The sequence below is a fragment of the Crassostrea angulata genome, chromosome 7, assembly GCF_025612915.1.
Source record: "Crassostrea angulata isolate pt1a10 chromosome 7, ASM2561291v2, whole genome shotgun sequence".
Lineage (NCBI taxonomy): Eukaryota > Metazoa > Mollusca > Bivalvia > Ostreida > Ostreidae > Magallana > Magallana angulata.
In genome coordinates, this window is record NC_069117.1 from 11,301,861 (window position 1) to 11,318,803 (window position 16,943).

At 33.9% G+C, this 16,943-nt stretch overlaps 1 protein-coding gene across 1 annotated transcript in view; it reads left to right on the forward strand.

Annotated features, from left to right (window-relative positions):
* The window catches only part of LOC128156142 (uncharacterized), a 68,323-nt gene that overhangs the window by 23,568 nt on the left and 27,812 nt on the right, over positions 1-16,943 (forward strand). The window contains exon 4 of the mRNA XM_052818173.1: positions 2,346-2,609. Within this exon, the coding sequence (XP_052674133.1) occupies positions 2,346-2,609 (264 nt within the window). The remainder of the gene's footprint in view (positions 1-2,345; positions 2,610-16,943) is intronic.

Here is a 16,943-nt window from a genome sequence, read left to right on the forward strand (position 1 = left end):
TTATACAGATCGCAGAAATATCCCAGATGTTTCAACCTTCTGGTTATCATGCGCAATTTGAAAACTGTTACATGTACTTCTCGGACAATAATATCATCTTCGTTTTATTTGCTGTTTTATTGAAAATGTGTGTGTATACCTTTACTAATATGTATCAAAGTTTCTTAGACTCTGGGTCAGAGTCTTACTCGGAGAGGGGAGGATTGTCACATTGTAAATTTCATGAAAAACTCATTTTCCAACTTGACATTTTCTTTCTGTTATTCTAATTCTTTGTTATTTGAAAGCATTTACTTCAAATCCACCGACGACCGGGGACAAAGCTAAAGAGTATAGGTGTGGTTTGTTTTGCCTAAGATTAGTGGCATTCCTCCCATCAAAGAGTCACTGGTGTGAGAGTGTTATAATTCCTTAATTTGTATTAATTGAACGTTTTAGTGAAAGATGCGCGTTGTGTGAAAGAGTCTGTTTTTTTGTTCCGCTGTGGAGATTCCCGGATGTGATTTAGATGTACTGGACTTTCTGTCATCAAAGAAAAAATTCAGTCTTTTAACAATTCCAAGTTACAAAACTAGTGTGAACAGTACAAGTGCTCATTGTAAGAAAGAGAGGAAATATTCACTACTTCTGTTTTTGATAGGCCATTCATCGAAATACAACACTTCAACTTTAATTGTGTGTTTGTTCTAATATTATGCTAAGGTCAGGTTGTGACAGGTATCTTATTGTACCGAAGAATTATTTTTTGTCAATGATGCAAATTTTCTTCATGGTAAACAAATGTTTTATGAGTTATCGGACTTTAATCGGATTACACTACTGGAGGTGTTCCGTGTTTAAAAACGAGGGAAATAGAATGCCAGAGGCGAATATATTTGATGACCATTCACGATTGGCAGATAGGATGAAGATAGAGTAGCATATTTATAAGTTGTAATTTTACAAAGAAAATATTCACAGAGATATAATAAATGTATATAACTGTAACAATACAATATCATTTGAGCATTGAATGCTTATTTTTGGATGTCGTTGGTTCTATAAATCGCTAAGCTGTGCAGACAAATTATCATGCTGTGCTATAAACTGTTGGTCCTGTAACACTTCACAGCAAGCGGTGCAGACAAATTGAATAACGCGCATTAGCGCAGTATGATAATTTGTATGTACCACTTGTTGTGCTATTATATATATAGGACTGAGGACATCCAAATATAAGCATTCAATGCTTATATTTATATTCATACTGATGTCTATTTGTTTGAAATATATGTGTATCATCGCTGTAATGCCGTTCTATACACTCTTAGTCAGGGATATGAAACACACTTGGAACAGCTATATTAACATGTTTATATTATAATATTATGTTCACTAGCTTCCATGACTAAAAATATAGTCCCAGAAACTTTGAAGAGAAAAATTTTTTTTATCAACGAATAGATATGATTTATTGAATATTTCATAATTACATATCAAATTGGTTATGTAAGATTGAATGTTTCATTTAATCTTACAAAAATAAATGTGTGATTATGTTTATATTTGTGCTCATGGTGCATGAATTAACAAGGTTTATTTGAAGGAAATAGAATATCGCAGATTTCCAATGTACATGTATTAAAACATGAGAAAAAATATACACTGCATGTAAATATATTGTGATGTATTGAAATATCAAGAGTCAATGCAATATATTCACATCTACCAAGCATAATTTCCTCTATTTCTTACGGAAACTTATAGCTAATTCATAGCTCTATAGAAACAGCCAGAAATATACACGCCCTATTTATCGATTGGTCGAAATCTACACCGGCTGAAAGTGACAGGACTGAAATTGACACGCCCTGTTTTTCGATTGGTCTGAACCTACAGCCACTTAGTAAAATCCCAGACTGCACGAAATAATCATGACGATGCCAGACTCAAAGTCTCACGGGAGACGATTTGGCTATTTCTTTTAGCTAACTTACTTTTGTACATTAACAGTAATTTAGTGAATTTTACTAGCTTTTACTAGCATAATCAATTTATTAATAAGTTAAAGAAAGATGTTAATATAAACAATAAAATGCTTTCTTTAATTGATGATTCATGCGGGCTATGAAGGCAGCGATCATTCCAGGAAAAGTTTACATTACCCGCTAACGCGGGTTATGTATTTTTCCTGCAATGTCGCTACCTTCATATCCCAAATGAATTACCAAAGAAAGCATTTTATTGTTTAAATAAATCTTTTATACTATGAATTAATCAACTTGTTGAAACTATGTATTGATCAACAGAATAGAAATACTTTTATTTACTTTTCAAAATTGATTTTTGATCTTTTTTATTTATAGAGCAATGTGAGAGATGCATTCGAATAAACTTTCGATTCATTCGTGGAATGCTGCATTTTGACATCACACTTGATCATTTAAGACAAGAGGGAATTTTCGAAGAGCAAGGATTTAAAGAGACCAGAGTTCACCGAGGAAAGTTGGTGAAAGAAACAATCAGAAAAGGTCCTAGGGCATGTGAATCTCTTTTGAGATGTCTAGAATCACAGCAGAAAGAAATACATGATCAAGTTGTCCAAACTTTGAATGATAGGAAAACTGTAGGTTAGTATTATACATGAAAGAGAGAGATTGAGAGACATAACCAGTGTTTGAAATAACCTTCTGCCTGACCGCCCGAGATGCATAATGTTTGGCACAGACGAACATATTTGTTAGTACGAGTGCTTGACTGGAGATTGAGAGACATAACCAAAAAAAATCTATATTTACATGTACTACTGTTATCTGTAGTTACATATAGTTACATGTATGTATATGTACCTGTACAGAACATCTCATTTAAATGAAATCCCTATATCTAGATTTGACAGAAAAATGTATGTGTATCTGCAGGATCAATATTTTTAATTTTTCAAAGAGAAAACATAACATACTTTAATAGGTCACAGCTAATAAATACTTACATGATCACAGCAGAACAGAAATAATTTCATTGTCATCAAATGGTCTGCTGTTATTCCTCCACTTAAAGAATTACACTGAGGTACATATATATGTTCTGGTAAGTTCTAGCTTTCTTTCCGCCTTTTCATTTGCATTGATTGATTTGAGTAATGTTTAGGTATAACACAGAAGTGTAGTGTATATGAATACATTCAGTCTTCCTTCAGTATTTCTAGAGGAACATGTCTGACCCCCCTCGCAAACCAGATCACAACCTGATATTATACTTGCGCTGATTAATATTTTATTGGTGTAAATATTTTTTAACTGTTAAATGGATTTAATTCATTGATTTCTTAGGATACCAATACTAAATTCATTGAATTATAGAATTAAAAAAAAAACAACGTGTTAATAGAATCTAAAACACTGTGCGCTATTTTTGTCAGCATAATTTGGCTGCTCCAATGGCTCCTCTGTTAATTGCGCATTACTCGTTGAATAAGGCATATAATTTTAAAAACTAATGATATTTGCAGAAAGGGAATAACTAATAAAATTTGTATGCACACACCGTTGCAGTTATGAGACCACATCTTTCAAAAAATAATGATTCAATGCTAAATTAAGTAGTCAATTTCAACAAATAATGTGTGTACAGTGAAACATATTTCTCAATACTGACACCCCAGATAACTAGAAACTCCTCCAATCAAGTCAATTTTTAAAGTCCCAGCCATCCAACCTCCTACTATTTAATATGAAATACAAATGTAAACAGGCCCCATTCAATATTTTGTAATAATTAATTGTTGGGGGAGGGGGTGGTTATGAAACTGACCTAGGACTAGCTACATTGTATTTGTCTCAAGTTAATTTTCAGGCCCAATGAAAGTTTTTTAATAAGACAGACTCCATATTTTATGCTCCTTATGAAAAAAAGGATAAATTTTAAGTGTAGGGATTTTGACAGTACATGTACAATATGTTTATAAGAATGAACATTTAATTGTCCATCTGGATTTGTTGCATTTTTTCAGGACAATCCGGCTTAGATACTCATATTAAAACATCCTACACCCATTTTCCTTACAATTGAAATGTTCAATGTTTCTTTTGCTATTTTTATACCCGCAGTTCGGGTATATTGTTGTTACCATGTTCCGTTCGTCCATCCGTCCGTCTGTCTGTCACGTTTTACTTTCTCAAACTGCTCTTACATCTTATAAACCAGCAAACTGAACTCTTGGAGTTTGATTTGGGGTGTCATGTTGTTTTGTAAACAGGTTTCAAAAATTCTCTGGTAGTCTTGAGGGTCAAACAATTGGTAAAAAAATGATGTTTTTTCACAAAAAACCTTCATCCTCAAACTCCTCCAACATTTTTAGGGTATCCTATAGATGCGCAATAAGGTTTCGGAAATTTCAATTTTGTCCTGGGGGTTATTTAATGGCTGAAAAATGACGTTTTTTTTTTTTTCTTTTTTTTGCAGTAGCAAAATGATCTTCTAGAATATGATTGGGGTGTCATATTGAAGCGTGATCAGGTTCCAGAATTTTTTTTTTATTAAGGGGATCAATGGGCAACAAAAAATAACAATGTTAGACCCCATACCCTTTTGACCCCCCCCCCCCCCCCCCCCCCCCCCCCGATGAGTGGTTGTCTAACCCCAAATGAGAAAAATCAAACTAGGGTACACAACTAGATATGCAGGCCTATCCTAGAGTCTTGTCCAATTCTGTTCAGCCATCTCTGAGAAACAAGTTCAGAGCAGGAAAGAAGAGAAAGAAGAACTAGATCGTTCTCGTTGCGAGCCATAAGTGGGTCTTCCGTTCGATTTTTGTGTAAATGAGATAAAATCCTTCACTTTTAAGACAAAATTGTTAATCAATGCAATAAAATTGGGAAAAAAAAATTCGGCACCGGGGGTTTGAACCCGGGTTGCCTGGGCACATGTCCACAACCCAACGACTGAGCTACTCAGACTCTTACTTTAGAACTTTGATGCTCAATATCTTGAGAATGCATTGATCGATTTTAAAACAAATTACATATACGTAAAAGGGTCACTATCATCTTTTTGGGAAAAAAATTATAAAACCAAAAAGTTTAAAATTTTCATTTTTTAAATCTGCTTCCGGTGACAACCAGAAGTGACGGCGGACATTCTCCTGACCAAAGTACACCAGAAAAATGATAGATCTATCATCTCTGAAAATTTCAGCCCTCTATCGTTACACGTTTTTGAGAAATGTCGCAGACAAAATTTTCTGTTAAAAAGTAAAACGACGATAACTTCCCACTGGAAGTGAGATTTCAAAAATTGTCTAGGCAGTGTAAAATTTAGATGACGAGGCATCAGCCCTGAAAATTTGATGGAAATCAAACGAGCCATCTTCGAGAAATCGTCTGCACAAAATTTGAAAGACAAAAAAGATTAATAACTAGAACAAAGCTCGTTGCAAAGCAATGAGTGGGTCTTTCATTAGTGACGAGAGTAAAGCTTGATGTTCCTGCAAGAAGCAGAGTTCTAAATCAATAACAAGACAAACTTTACAAAAAAGATAAAAAAAATTTGAATAATTGTTGGTATGACTTAACAAAATCCCAATGGTTTTAAGCATGATTTAACAAAATCCTTTACGATTTCAAGATTGACTCACCGTATTGTATCATGTATAATATGCACTCCCCAAAAGTTGTCCAAAAAATGGCAAAAAAAGCAGGTTCTATGTATAACACGCACCCAAAAAATGATGAAATCAAGGGCCACCATTTCCCCCAAAACTATCGATGTTTCACGATAACTTTATAATCCATGCGCAATTTCTTTAGTTTTGTGATCGGAACATAGCACAGCGATGAAAATCGTCGGCCGCCGTTTTTTTCAAATAACTATCGATGTTTTTTATAATTTTGTAACCCAATTGCAATTACTACAATTTTACTTAAAAAGGCCGGCATGATTTACATGGGATGTATCAAATATCATTAGACACTATGTAAAGAGTTTCTTATACAACGGCGGAGAAGTTGAAGATCATCATACGCACAGAAGAACGACAACCGAGCTTAGTGTTAAAAGTAATAATGTTTGCAGATATAAACCAAATCAACATCAAAAGAAATGATTAAATTGATTAAATATAGTCAAACTCATTGATTATTGTTAAATAAACATTGTGAAGAAATGTATGTATGTCGTATATCGTCATTATCAAGTAGTACAAATGATTGATGTATTTTTAGCAGTGTCTCAGGGCTCTACATTAACTTTTTTTCCTACTTGTCCATTCGGACAAGTGACCAAGATATTTACTTGTCCGAACTTCAACTTCACTTGTCCAAGATTTTTTCAATATTAAAGATCAAATATTGTCCACTTGAAAACTACAGTTCTGTATTACTAAAATAAAGTCATTTATTGATTATTCTTGCCATAATTAATAGCCTGACTTCTTAAATGGAAACTTAAAGTGTCTTTCCTAAATGTATTGGTTCCATATAACATTAAACATGATTTGTCAGCTGTAGCTTTGTCATGGCAAATTACAAGACATTTTAAATTTAGCATCAGGTCTTAAAATACATGTAACTCTTATATTGATTTCTCATCTGTTTTTTAAACTAAACATGGAAAGTCATCATAGTCTATCAATGATGAATGAAACCTAATATAAATTACATTTCTTTCCATAATCCTTAAGTTTATCTTTGCTACCTGTTCTTCTTTTCTTTTTGATAACATGTGTGTTTGGTACTGTGTAAGAACTTAGATCCACACCTTTACAGTTCAATATTGAAAGATGTTTGTAATTAGTGAACTTCAATCCCGATCAAGAGTAACTCAGTTGCATTTCAATTTGAAGTCGGGATCGAAATTCAAAATAACAAATCGATAAACTTATAACGGGACTACAGATAAACTTATCACAAAACTTTCTTTACTTTTTAAAATGTTGGAGACTTCTTTACATAAAAATGCACTTGTCCAGTCGGACAAGTGGCAAGCAATATTCACTTGTCCGTATATTTTTTAAACTGGTACCGGACAAGCGGACAAGCGTTAATGTCGAGCCCTGATTAACAGTCTGTGTAAAGCAACAACGTTTTACTGCATAACTGGAAACGAAGTAATCAAGTTTAATAAAATCAGAATAATTGCTAATCTTCATTCGCTTCAAAACACCCTGTGAAGTCCGACACAAGACAGGTGCATGATTCTGACATTGAAAATTGTTAAACAAACATTGACCATGTGCCGAGTAAACAGGTGGCTGCTTACGTAATGGCCAATGCACTCATGACTGGCGTTATTTAAACTTGTTTGATGCAAGAAATAGTGTTGAGAGCGGATAAATATTTCAATACATGGAAATAAAACTTAGAATAAGGTATTTCTGATGCAGTAAATATAGTATACACTGATACAACTTACATAATACGCTATATCGGGAGTCACTACTCCCGTGGTATTAAGAATCGCAGCTTGAAAAAATGGGGTAAATGTTAGATAGTACGACTTAACAAAAATCGAACTGTTTTTGGTACAAATTAATTTCACTTTGAACATTAGGCTATTTTTTAAACCAAGAACACAGAATCAAAATTTGCAGAAAAATCAGTTTTTAAACCCCGATATCTCTGTAATGCATCGTTTAATTTTCAAACAGTTTTCAACGTCAGATTCAGCCTATTATTTTGTACAAAATACATATACGTTTCTGTTTTGATCAAAAATTCAAATTTTCGAAAAATAAGATTCACTTCCGGTTTCGACCGGAAGTGTCGGATTTTCATTCCCAGCCTTATTACAGAGGCAAAATGACGAATGTATAAGCACAAAAAATTTTAAGCCACTATCTTGAAGCATTTTTTAACAAAGCTGTGGACAAAATGACTTTTTGAAAATATTAAAAATGACGTAATGAAGTGATGTAGTCAAGAAAACTATAACATTCTTGAGGCATTATTGTTGCACATAACCTTTGAAAGTTTCATTTAATTTGGTTGAAAACTTTTAGAGTTATAAAATCGAAAAGGAGTCAGAAAAAAAAGGAAAAGTATAACAATAATAACTAGACCTGTTTTTGTCTTCAACAAAAAGGAAGGGGTTTTCGACAGCCCTTTGACCCCTTTTTTAAATTCTTTTTTTCTCTCTCAAAAACTGTATATGATAAAATGAGGACAAATGTCATAAACTTAAAATTAAATTATTAAACCTATACCCACACATTAACTTATAAGAAATTAAATGTCCAAAGAAAGACAACTCCAGAATTTTTTATCAAAATATATCTTTTTTTTCTTGAAGAAAAATTTTAAAAATTCATACGTAAGAAAGTACTCATTTATGATTCAAGACTTTTGGTATGAAATGCTATTTATTCATAGAGCAGAGCGAGATAAGTCTTGAAATTTATTTTTTTTTAATTGTGATAAAGTTATCATTTTCAGACCCTTGAAACCCCTATAAGGAGTCAAAAAGTGGCCCCTCGGACCATAATTTTTAAATTGTACTAATTAGTCTGAAATATTTACCGAAAAGATTTTGAAAATCCGACTACAAATCAAAAAGTTACAGCTAAGGCCAAAATTAAAAATGTTTATGTTTCCCCTAACACAACCGACCCAATTTAATCCCGCCGACTGAATTGTTTTTTTCACCACATTGAAAATACATTTTTTTTTTAAAGTAACCTAATTTTACCCAAAATGGTTTTTAGGAGACCCACTTTTTTTAGCTCACCTGAGCCAAAGGCTCAAGTGAGCTTTTCTTATCACAATTTGTCCGTTGTCTGTCGTTGTCGTCGTCGTTAACTTTTCACATTTTCATCTTCTTCTCAAGAACCACTGGGCAGATTTCAACCAAATTTGGCACAAAGCACCACTAGGTGAAGGGGATTCAAGTTTGTTCAAATGAACGGCCACGCCCTCTTTAAAGGGGAGATAATTGAGAATTATTGAAAATTTGTTGGTATTTTTCAAAAATCTTCTTCTCAAAAACTATAAGGCCTGAAAAACTAAAACTTGTGTGGAGGCATCCTCAAGTAGTGTAGATTCAAGTTTGTTCAAATCATGGTCCCCGGGGGTAGGGAGGGGCCACAAAAAGAGGATCTAGTTTTACATAGGAATATAAAGAGAAAATCTTTAAAAATCTTCTTCTCAAAAACTATTGGGCCAGGAATGCTCAAATTAAAATGGAAGCATCCACAGGTAGTGTAGATTCAAGTTTGTTCAAATCATGGTCCCTGGGGGTAGGGTGGGGCCACAATTGGGGAATCAAGTTTTACATAGGAATATATAGAGAAAATCTTTAAAAATCTTCTTCTCAAAAACTATTGGGCCACAAAAGCTCAAACTAAAATGGGAGCATCCACAGGTAGTGTAGATTCAAGTTCGTTCAAATCATGGTCCCCGGGGGTAGGGTGGGGCCACAATAGGGGGATGAATTTTTACATAGGAATATATAGAGAAAATCTTTAAAAATCTCCTTATCAAAAACTATTAGGCCAGGAAAGCTCAAATTTAAGTGGAAGCATCCTCAGATAGTGTAGATTCAAGTTCGTTAAAATCATGGTCCCCGGGGGTAGGGTGGGGCCACAATAGGGGGATGAATTTTTACATAGGAATATATAGAGAAAATCTTAAAAAATCTTCTTCTTAAAAACAATTAGGCCAGAAAAGATCAAATTAAAATTGAAGCATCCTCAGGTAGTGTAGATTCAAGTTTGTTCAAATCATAGTCCCTGGGGGTAGGGCGGGGCCACAATGGGGGGGATCAATTTTTACATAGGAATATATATTAAAAATCTCCTTATCAAAAACTATTACGCCAGAAAGCTCAAATTTGAATGGAAGCATCCTCAGGTAGTGTAGATTCAAGTTTGTTCAAATCATGATCCCTGGGGGTAGGGTGGGGCCACAATTGGGGGATCAAGTTTTACATAGGAATATATAGAGAAAATCTTTAAAAATCTTCTTTTTAAAGACCATTTGGCCAGAAAAGCTTTAACTTGTGTAGAGGCATCCTCGGGTAGTGTAAATTCAAAATCACAGTCCCTAGTGGTAGGGAGGGGCCGTGATGGCGGTTTGAATTTTTACATATATAGAGAAAATCTTTAAAAATATTCTGGGAAAGTTTTTCCAAAACTCAGTACTTAGTGTGAAAGCACAGGTTATGTAGATATAAGTTTGATGAAACCATGATACCCTAGAGAAAAGTGGGGCAACAAAATGGGGGGGGGGGTATATAGGAAAAGAGAAAAATCATCTTACAGGTACAAAAACAAAAGGGACTTGGTATTTACCAAAAGAAAGAGGTGGATAAAAATTGGCAGATTTTCAATTTTTTTTAGCAAGATCTACTGTCTTTAGGCCCTAGTTGTCAAGATATTTTGATACTGTAATGCTAATTTGATCAGAATTAAGGCAATTGTTGCTCAGGTGAGCGATGTGGCCCCTGGGCCTCTTGTTTCGTTTTCCAATCATTTTGAAAGCCTCAATCATTAACATGGGCTATTCTCTTTTGAGAAGTGGACAGGCATAGGCTATGCCTGTCCACTTCTCATAAGAGAATATAACATGGGCGAAATACTCGCTTAATATGATCGGTAACTTCGCCGGAATTTCCTCAAAAAGAGAATTTGTTCTGAGTTCACGATCGTATAAATTAACCCCAGAGACATTAAAATAATGATCATTTAATCAATAGATGTTTTCACAGCCTCAGTTAACCACTGTTTTGATTAATCGATTGTCTTATCTTTTATGGGTACAAATACGAGTGATGCAACATGTAACATTAGCCAGCCTACTCTGCATTGAAAATTACAACCGATGTTTATTACTTTTAGTGTTATATGAAAATTAGTTGATAACTTTTAATTAGTTAATAACTCTACCAAATTAATGCTTAAATAATCATAAAACCATCTGTCTACAGTTAACTTATGATCCTCTACACAATGGTTGTAATTAGGTCAAAAGGTTGGACTAATACCTCCAAAATACGCAGAAGTACAGAGACTGATTTTATTTGTCATTTAGCTAACACAATTACAAAACATTTCATCTATAATATGTATGAATACATCAAATTAATGAAAGTTAATAGATTGGATAATTTTTTTTGAACTTTTAGAAGTTGTTTTATTTTTTATTAACTTGCTTAAAGTTTAATCCAATTTTAATCAAGGTTGAATCTGTGTATATCATCATTCCTGTAGGTTATGCTGTATCAAATACATTGTATTGACAGTCTCCCTGATGTTAAACTTCTCCCTACTTTTCTGTTAGGGAGAAATAAATCTCCCAAAAATTAGGTTGGTGCCTGTATGATAAAAGACTCTTTACGTTTTGAAAAATTCAAACAGTTCTCTTAACTTCGTCAAATTTCAAATCAACGGATACAAAAGAGTTGGTTTTGGTTATGACTATAATTAAAATGAAATTGCATGTACAAAAATATTAGCATCTGAATATTTTTTCTTCTCTAGTATGATGTTTCAAATTTGGGTTAAAATTTCCTTGTCAAAGAAGATCATTCTCTGCAAGTGTAGTGATTTTGTGTAACCTTACTGTTGTAGAATCATTAAATATGACTCCATGAATATTAACATTAATTACATTACCTTAAGTTTATCAAATATTATTGTTTTGATATACTTTTAGCCATTTTATATAAAGTCTTTAGAGCGATCGGCGACAGTAGCAACACCTTCTTTAAGAATGTGAACAAATGTTTATAATGTAGCTGTTCTTTTTTATAGTTTCTCAAGTAGTTTAGTAGTAGCTTTAGATTTTGTTTTCTTTGTCTTGTACTCATGTAATTTATTTTTTGGTCCTGAAGAAGGAACTGGTTGTCCCGAAAATTTGACAATTTCTATTGTTCGTGTCGTTAGCCATTTTTAGTGCATATATATATATATATATAGAATAAAGAATAAGTCCAATGCTCAAACAACTTTTATCTATAGCGCTTTCGCCCTACCGGGCTCTTCAGTAGATTTAAACAAAGTAAACAAGAACATTATGATGTCAATCTCGTGACGTTAGGTAGGCAACGTTATACAAACAAAGTGTTGAAGACGTGATTATGACGTCAAAACATAGTGACGTCAAAACATTATACAGTGCATAAAAAGAATCAACACAATTATAATGATAAAAGTCCAGTGTCTCTTGTACATAATTATATACATGTATACATATGCTAAAGATATATTATATGCAGATGTTAAAAATACATAATATTTAAGAATTTAACTTAGGTTTAAACAGTTTTACAAAATGATTTTCTTTAGCTTTACGCGATTGTTCATTGTTTTCTTTCACTTTATAAAAAGGGAAAATATAAAACATTCCTTTCCGCATATATCGAAATGGCCACTGCATGGTGTGTTTGGCACAGATGGGTCTCTAATCTGCTGCTTGTTGACGCGCACTCTATCTGCAAGTTTGGTTCCAGTTTGTCCTATATAGTTGTCACCACAAGTAGGGCACGTCATGCAGTAAATCGGGTTCTTGGATTTGCAATTCATTGTAGAATTAGCGTTAAAATGCATACCGTTCTTGAACATTATGGATGGGCCGGTTTGATGAAAAGGACATGTCCTGCACCGTGGATCCTCGCATTTACATACAGTTGGTTTGACGGGGTTTGAAGTGAATTTGGCTTTGGCAAGAGTGTTCTTCAGATTTGGAGGTTGACGTCTGCTGTGAATTATATCATTAGGCTGGATCAGTTCTTGTAAGTTTTCCGATTGTTGAAGAATAGGGAAAAACTGTTTGGCTGATTTAAACATGTTGTGATTCCTCGGGTTGTGGGTGAGAACAAAAGGAATTTTGGTATTGTTGCTTTCCTCACGTTGTTTTATTGATCTAAGTTCTGCAATTGGTGTTTCTGGTGCCTTACGTATTGCTGATTTGATGAGCTGTATAGGATATTTTTGTGTAGTAAGAAATATTTTAAGTTCGGACAGTCTTGTTTTCCTCCGTTCTTCAGCTATAACAATGGTACAGATTTGCCGAGCCATATTTAAAGGGATGATTTGTTTAAATTTGTATGAGAAGGATACATGAATCAAAGTTCAAATATTGGTGAGAGTCTGTCTTCTTGTAGAAAAGATCCATAGTAATTTTCATTCCCTCTTTTATCACTAAAATGTCCAAAAATGGTAATTCTTTTTCACTAATATCTATTGTAAATTGTAGGCTGTCATGTAGAGAATTTAGAATTTTGTGGAAATTTTTTTAAGTCGTCCAGTGACTTTGTCCAAAAAATGAAACAATCGTCTATGTAGCGTTTCCAGTTGTTTTTGATGTTAGGGCACATTCTTCTCCAAAAAATGATTTGCAATTTGAAGTAAATTTTTCTTCGAGGTAACCAAGAATCAAATTGGCGTAAGTGGGGGCAACCTTCGTTCCCATGGCTGTTCCTTTTGTCTGTAGAAAATATTTGTCATCAAAGAAAAAATGATTATTTTCCAGTACAAGTGTAATTCCCTCAAGAATAAATTCATTCGAAAATCTTGATTGTAGAATGCTTTCATTTTTATTTATCCAGTAGTCAATGGCCTCAACGCCCAGGTTGTGAGGTATGTTGGTATATAGACTAGTTACATTGAAACTCACTAGATGTGTATTATCTTTGACGGTATTTGGTATATTATTTAAAAAGTCCATGTCATCCCGAATATAGCTCGGTATTAATTTACAGAGTGGTTTAAGTATAATGTCTTGGAAATTGCTAAGTCTTTGTGTTGGACAGGAAGGACCAGCCACGATTGGACGAAGTTTCAAGTCTGTTGGACGCGGTAGTTCAATTTAAGGTTCACATAAGTTTTGTATTCCAGTTTGAATTTGTTTTGACTTGTGGATTTATGGTAAACCGTAAAAGTTACAGGTTCTCACCTCAAAGTTGAGTAGAAAATCTTCTTTGTCTGTTAGATTTTAAGAAAACTTTGTAACATATTTCTTAATTCTAGACAAGGTTTTGCTGTCTTGGTTTGATGGTAGTTCTTGGTAAAAATGTATATCATTTAATTGTTCTAGTACCATTTCTTTGTTGTGGTCTTCATCCATGATGACGATTGCTCAGTCTTTGTCAGCTTCCTTTATAATAATGGTATAATTATCACTTCTAATATTTTCTAATGCTTTTCTTTCTAATATTGTGATGTTATCTCGTACACGGACATCAGTCTCAAGATTATTTGAGCTGCGGTTTTTAAGCAGTTGATATAATCTTCTAATTATTTGTCTCTGTTTGAGTTGGGTTTAAAATTACTTTTGTTTCTCACCAATGATTCATCGCTGTTTTCCGAGTTTTGAAAAAACTATATAAGTCTGTGTTTCCTACAAAATTCTTTGGTATCTTTGATAACATCCATGTCGTTCTTTTTAAGAGTTGGAGTAAATTTAATTAAGACCCCGTTTAAGTAAGTCTATCTTATGTGTAGAGAAATTTCTTCGAGAAATATTAATTATTTTAGAGTCCACATGTGCCATTTCTTCTAGAGATGTTTGAAGCGAAACGTTTTCATGTGATGTTTGTGAAACTGGTCTCTCCACAAAAAAGAATCACTTCGTTGTTGGTTTTGGTTTGTTTTTCTTTGATTCCAATCGTTGATGGTATTTAGTTTAGGTTGATTGAATTAAGTGATCTGATTTTCTCCTATTACCAGCCCATCCATAATGTTCATGAATGGTATGCATTTTAATGTTAATTCTACAATGAATTGCAAATCCAAGAACCTGAATTACTGCATGATATGCCCTACTTGTGGTGACAACTATATAGGACAAACTGGAACCAAACTTGCAGATAGAGTGCGCGTCCACAAGCAGCAGATTAGAGACCCATCTGTGGCAAACACACCATGCAGTGGCCATTTTGATATATATGCGGAAAGGAATGTTTTATATTTTCCCTTTTTATAAAGTGAAAGAAAACAATGAACAATTGCGTAAAGCTAAAGAAAATCATTTTGTTAAACTGTTTAAACCTAAGTTAAATTCTTAATATTATGTATTTCTAACATCTGCATATAATATATCTTTAGCATATGTATTCATGTATATTATTGGGGCCCCGCAAGGATTTGCGGGTGCCCTATAGTAATCACTCTGTCCGTCCGTCCTTCTGTCTGTCCGTCTGTCACTCTTCCGTTCACAAATTTTCTGTTTTTTTCTAATAACTTTTTTCATGGTTGCCCAATCAAGTTCAAATTTGGTATGGTAGTTCAGTAGGTAGAAATACATATTTTGATGCTAAGTTTGGTTCTCTATGTCTTCTGGTTTGGAGCTGGGGTGGTGGGGTAGATTCCTTAACTATGCATAAGAATGAATGGGCAAAGAGAGATAACTGCTGAGAATGTTACCATTGTATAAATTGGAAGGCTGTGCAATATTTGTCCTTTGGGATTAATTAACCTTACACAAGAAGAAAATCCTAAGCTTTATCTTTATCTGTCACATTGAGATTAATTACTGCACTGCCTGTGTCTGCAAATGAACTTTGTTTTGAAGTTAAGGTCAATTATGAATGATGTGTAGTATTGTGTACATTCTTTGAAATATGGATTTAAAATATATAATATTCATACTTTATTTTGGTTAAAATACCGTACACAATGATTTATGATAATTTTATTGATTTCTAAAATCAAGATGTATATTAAGATATCCTTTTTCACTATTTTATTCTTCAATTATTAATTTTATTTTTTTCTGCCTTTATGCTGTTAATTTTAACAGGTAATCAGATAATAACCCCATTCTGTAATTTCTGAAGAAAAAAAATCTTATTGTAAATTTAGAAGAAAAGGATGAGAGAGCAGAACAATTAATCCCCTGGGATTAATTATCTTGCCTGCTGCAGAAAATTTCGAGGCTTATCTCTATCTGTCATATGAAGATTAATGAACACCTTTGTCTGCAACTGATGTTTGTTTTGAAGTTGAGGTGTTGACTCTTTTTATGCACTGTATAATGTTTTGACGTCACTATGTTTTGACGTCATAATCACGTCTTCAACACTTTGTTTGTATAACGTTGCCTACCTAACGTCACGCGATTGACATCATAATGTTCTTGTTTACTTTGTTTAAATCTACTGAAGAGCCCGGTAGGGCGAAAGCGCTATAGAAAAAGTTGTTTGAGCATTGGACTTATTCTTTGTGTTTGTTCATACCCGGCACCAAAAAAAAGGATTTATTGAATAAATATATATATATATATATCCAAATCACAAAAGTATTTTCTCAGTGTCCGGTAAGATATATATATATATAAGGCACAAAGAAATTCACCTTATTGGACCTCCACCTCCGCCCCGGCCAGGGCTTGAACTCACGAACTCTGGAACCCATTCCCCTAGCAGTGAGCGGCCACCTCGCTGACCACTGGGCCATCTAGGCAAAACAAAAATCTTGCTATTGATGACCAAGGGAAACTAGCATGCTGGTTGCTCACTTCTAGGTCTTTTGAGATACAAGTGAATTGATTAAACGGCAATTTGAGAGGATCGGATTGATACACATTGCATAGATATATACATATACATGTATTAAGCACAAACATTGCAATAATTCTCAAATTGACATATACCGCCCATAGTGAATGATAAAGATATACATAAAGCACAGAGAAATTCACTTATTGGACCTCCACCTCCGCCCTGGCGTGGCTTGAACTCACGACCTCTGAAACCCATTTTCCTAGCAGTGAGCGGCCACCGCTCTTACCACTGGGCCATCTAGGCAAGACAAAAATCTTGCTTTCGATGATGAAGGGAAACTAGCGCGCTGGTCACTCACTACACGGTCGTTTGAGATACAGGTGAATACAGTTAAATGGCAATTTGAGAGGATCGGAACGATACACATTGCATAGATATGTACATATAATAATATAGATATATACATATAATAAGTACAAACATTGCAATAACTCTCAAATTTACATATACCTGCCCATAGTGAATGATAA